At 42.2% G+C, this 5,302-nt stretch overlaps 1 protein-coding gene across 1 annotated transcript; it reads left to right on the top strand.

Annotated features, from left to right (window-relative positions):
* Positions 1–2,997: 2,997 nt before the first annotated feature.
* brk (transcriptional repressor brinker) lies at positions 2,998–4,882 on the top strand. Its single transcript, XM_013310985.1, has 2 exons — positions 2,998–3,056; positions 3,737–4,882. The coding sequence occupies exons 1-2, from the start codon at positions 2,998–3,000 to the stop codon at positions 4,617–4,619; spliced, it is 942 nt and encodes a 313-aa protein (XP_013166439.1). The 3' UTR covers positions 4,620–4,882.
* Positions 4,883–5,302: the final 420 nt, after the last annotated feature.

Raw genomic sequence — 5,302 nt, 5'->3', positions numbered from 1 at the left:
TGTTTTTTTCTATTATTGTGCTTTACAAAGAGCCGACTTCCGGTGTCGCATATTATTGAAACCTCATTGATTTATACAATTCTAGAATAAATATAGGTACATATTCGACGTATATTTGCTCGTCGTATGTTTATCTAGAAAGTTTTAGTATCATTTACGTCACCGGCATTTGAACATTTCACTACCCTAATTAGCATAACTACTTAAGCTTGTTTTCCTGTTATTCTTTAGTAAATATTTAAACTAAAAATGGATAAATTGACAAATATATAGGTAGACATGTATGTTTTACAGTAATCCGTAGATATATTAAACATTTTGAACAAACGAAGACTCTCAAATCCTCATTAGGTAACAGAAACACCATTATCGAACTCAATGATCTCGAAAGTTGAAAGATATACCACTGTGTTCGGACTGGAACTGGTCCCCATTTGGGTGACGTTTGAAACGCACGTGTGCTTCACACTAGCCTTGTTGCCACAACATGGACTCAAGCTATTTTAAACTTAAACCAATTGGTATACGTATCAAATTACTGTGCGTTAATAATGTTTCACGTCGTTATTGATGTAGAAATATCGTTAGGACTTAAGTGTTTTATGGTTTACAGGTGGTTGTTTAACATTGGCTCTTTTGTCTATATGTTAGGGTGCATTATCGCGGTTCGTTTGTCCGTTAGGACGTTTGGCCGTAGCAGCGGGCGTCATTGGTATGGCGAGCAAGCCGCGGCGTCGATGTGTCTGTTGAACTTATTAGTTCATTTTACGAGCGGCGGCCGCTTGTCTGTCGGACGCGGGACGCGGCACACATGGCCTAGGTATTAAGTTGATACTATCAACAGGCAGCTTGATCCATTGAAACTACGGGGCATAACAAGCTTATTTAACGGTAGCTTTCCTACAAAGAGTATAGTCATGGCAGTACTGAACTTAACCGCTAACAATTTCAAACACCGCACCAAGACAAAAGACTTTTATATTATATAGTAGTGCTTAAAGCATGGGCCTAAAGATTTTTATCAAAGATTTAAAATGTTGAACACCTTTTATTTCAAAATTGATAAGTTCAGAAAAAAATTATACCCGTCATTATTATTTACTAATTTGTTGTAAGTACATGTTTGAATAGATAATACGAAGCAAGTCATTTGCCGCAATGAATAATGACCATTCGCCACAAAGCAATCATTGTTTGTTCGCCATTCTATTTCTTGGAAATACTTACATTTATATGATTAGTTGTCTCTGTGTTGTTGCATCATCAATCATCGCTACCACAATGTTGCTCACAAAAACTTCAGCGTGGATGGAATATTTTCCAAACACCATGATGTCATGTCGATTTAAATTACTGGGTACTGCGACCTTGCTTGTCACTTTATCACAGCTCTCCCAACATCGGCCACTTGCTCGGTTTAAATTATTCTTGACGTCAAATAGCCTAAGGAATTAACAAAATAACTAAAGTCAAATATATTTGTGCATTTTTTAAAATATTTAAGCGCAATTACAAGAACTACATAAAAAAACTTGCTATGAATATTAAAAAAGTTCTTGTTATATGTATATACCTAAAAGTAGTTATCGATACTGGCTGGTACAATATCTTTTTTTTTATTTTTTTTAGCGTTTTTAAATGTAATTAGACTAATGAATCATGTAAATAAAAGCAAGGTAAACAAGAATAACTGACCTTAAAAGTTTAATTTGATTACATTGGAAAGTCTGTAAGCTAAAAAAAACTAAAATAAATATAGAATTAAAGTCGAGCGTATATTTTTATTAATCTTAAAGTAACTAAATGATAATTATAGTACGAAACACATATAATGTTGTGTAATGTTATATATTTATACGTTTATTGGATTGACTCCAATGTGTCTCAAAAACAGAGGTTGGTTTGAGCCAAGACCATTACGTAGGTATATCAGTACATCAGATAAGGGCCCATGTTCGGAGATGTTGCCAGGGGCCAGGGCACCCGCACACATCCCGTCGGTCATTTGGATATCTCCCAACGATTCTCTTCTGAATAATTAACGACGGATTTGTTTTCTTATATTCCAAGTAATTGTACGAAACTCGGGAGGAAAAATATCATTTTCTTACTTTTCTTGTTCGTATTGCTTTGATTAATGGTTAATTTTAAACTTCGGCCCTTTTAAAAAATATAATATTGGCAAGATATAATGTTGTAAATGGTAAATTACATGTTCCTATTCCTGGTAAAGTAATTCACGGTTACGATTATTAAAAATTAAATATTAAGTAGTAAATATTTTTAAAGGTCCCTTTAGTATGAATCTACCCATTTTAAAAAGTCTTTACGGGGAAAACTTCTACACATTAGAGTTTAATAATGATGTACACATAATACTCATGATATTATAAAAGAAGGCAGGAATATAATGTAAAGTGAATTTTATAAAAGGTGCGCAAGGGGAGGGGGAGTCAGATCGCTGTTTTCACGGTCGCCGGACGCGAGGCGAGCGCGGCAGGCGGCCGTCGCTCACACAAAAAATAAACAACTTTCCTCGAAACGGCGATGGCGCTAAGCTATCCGTGCGGTCCGAAACGTCCTAACCGCCACGCCGGCCCGTATCTGTTGAGCTCTTTGTGCAGGGGGCACGCGGAGCCGAAATAACTTGTTGATGTGCGTTGCGGCAGCGCGGCGCGGGTGCGAGCGGGCGCAGCGGGTGGACGAGGTGCGGCGGAGGGGCGCGAGGAACTAGCGCCGCTGAGCGACGGCCTGTCTGCGGCGGCGAGCCGGCGACACCCTGTCTGCCACAGTCGGCGCCGTTGCCGCGCTGTGCACATTCTTGTCCGCCCGCACTCCCCGCCCGCGCGTCCCACACCTCGTCAACCGCCTGTGCGCACACAGCGGCAACGTCGCATGCAAACTTGTTTCGTAAACGGATGTGGCAGCGACCGAGGCAGGGCGGGTAGTCTGTCTCGCTTCATCTTTCAGCTTTTTATATGTGAGAATAAGATAGAGATGGTGGCGCTACGTGTTATCGGCTCCCACTTGCGGCATTTTTTCACGCCGAGAATGAGGCGAGATTACAGTATAAGGCGGCGTGTACACAAATGAGCAAGTAAAACGTGAATAGTCCATATTTTCATTCATAAAATGACGTTATCTTACAACTGTTCGTAAACTTATTATTACCAACATGAGATTTGATGAGATACAAATAAAATAATGTTAAGGAAACTAAGTTTTATAAAGGTTTTCTACAAGTGTTGTTCAAATATTTTAAAATTTTGGTTTAGGTAATCGCCAAACACAAAATGCAAGTCAATTTAATTATATTAATAATTTTTAACATATACATATTTAATCTAAAAAAATTGTATTTATGAGTCGTTGGAAAGTCTACTTTCAAATTCAGTACTTTTTTTTTCTTTGTAAAATATCTGCTGGCTCAACGAAGAATTTGAAAGAAATTTAAATTTATGTTGAATCAATTAGGTAATATGAAGCTTACTCAATGATACCTACTACTACTATATTCAGTTTAACAAACTTTTCCTAAAAGTACTTCTCCGCAACAGTGATTGGATTACTTGTTAACTTATTCTCGAAAATAGTCAGGCAAAGCGAGATCGTTTTACATTACAATAGGAATTATCTACGCCCCTTCCAAACGGTGATAACAGCTTCTTTATTTCATGTCATTAAGGTTTGTTGTTGATGTAATGTTTTGCAGAGATGGTTTGATTTGAGGATTCAGGTGTTTCATTTTAGTTATTGTAGAAATTCCAGTGTGCGCTAAGGCTAATAGACATACGCGGCTCGCGTCGCGCGCTCATGTCGTCGGGGCGGTGCGAGCCTCGCGCCGCCAACATCCGCGCCGCGGTCGGCGAGCGACAGTCAGTTCGGCGCCGACATCCAACGCGAACAGACGTCCACACAGCGACATGGCCGCCGCCCACACGCACCCGGCCCCCGCACCCACCGACCGCCGTCCGGACGGTCGCGCCGGATCCCGCCGTATTTTCCCACCACAATTCAAGTTGCAAGTTCTCGAAGCGTACAGGCGCGACGCTCAGTGTCGTGGCAATCAACGAGCGACAGCAAGGAAGTTCGGCATACACCGCCGGCAGATTCAAAAGTGGCTGCAGGCGGAACCGGCGCTACGAGCTACGCTCTTAAGAAGAGCGCCGCAGCCGGCGCCCTCGCCACCGCCGTACGCAGCAGGATCGCCAGAGAGCGCCCGCCTACCATCCCCGCCGCCACCAGCAGTCTCGTTCACCTCACCAGTACCGCTCCCTACGTCAGTGCCAGTGTTGTCACCGATCGTTGCGCCTATTGTATTGCCACCGTCCGCTGCGGAGCCCATCGACCTCTCCTTCAGGAGGTTCCCCTCACCACCTCCTCCGGTGCCCACATATTCGCCGGAGCCGCCTAAAAAGCCTTTCAAGCTATTTCGACCATACCTGTTGGACGATGAAGAGGAAGAGAAGCCAGCGGTGGCGTCGCTGCCGGTGATGAGCGGCGTGCACGTGTCCGCGTTCGTGCCACTGCAGAGCGCGGCCCTTTGCGCGAGCGGGGGCACAGGCGCGGGCTTGCTGTCGCGCTGGTGCGCACCCGCCTTCGCCGCGCCGCTCAGATGAGAGTCCGCCACCGGGGCCGAGCCCCGCTGCTTCTGTGATCTAGTCGCCGACGCCCGCCTGGCGCCGCCTGGGGCGTAGCCCTCTACCGACGTGCCTTAATATTCACGCCGCCATAGTGCATTACATATACCGTCGCCAACGGACGACGGCCTATTTTTGTGCATAAGTATAAGACTAAGATTGTATTTTTATATGTGGGATTTATGAAACAGACCTACATTTATGAAGATTAAATATTCTAATTATTATTATTATATTAATAAAGAGAGTTGTTTACTAAACTGTGTTTTGTGTAGCGGCGCGCGAGTTCCGCCGACGCACTGCTCGCTGCTGGGCAGGTAGCGCCGGCGCCTCACTGCCTTTTCTACCTGTTATAATCCCCAATCTCTTCCTTAATTTTCCTTTGTATTATTTTTTCCTCCATTCATCGACCTGACTGTACTGTATACTGTACATGTTATAAAGACTTTATGAGTCACTTTAAAATGTTAACGAACAAGTAATTAAAATGAAGTTATGGCAAATAGGTCTAATAAACATACCATCTCATCATGAGATTTGAGAATGCTGCGGTCGCTTTCCGTCTAATAGGGAATTCTTTATTTATGTTATGTTCTTTATATATATATAAATAAATAAATATTTATTTATTTATATATATATATATATATATATATATATAT

The sequence above is a fragment of the Papilio xuthus genome, unplaced genomic scaffold (genome assembly GCF_000836235.2).
Source record: "Papilio xuthus unplaced genomic scaffold, Pxut_1.1 DF827680.1, whole genome shotgun sequence".
NCBI classification, from domain to species: Eukaryota; Metazoa; Arthropoda; class Insecta; order Lepidoptera; family Papilionidae; genus Papilio; species Papilio xuthus.
This window is presented reverse-complemented; position numbering and strand designations above follow the sequence as displayed.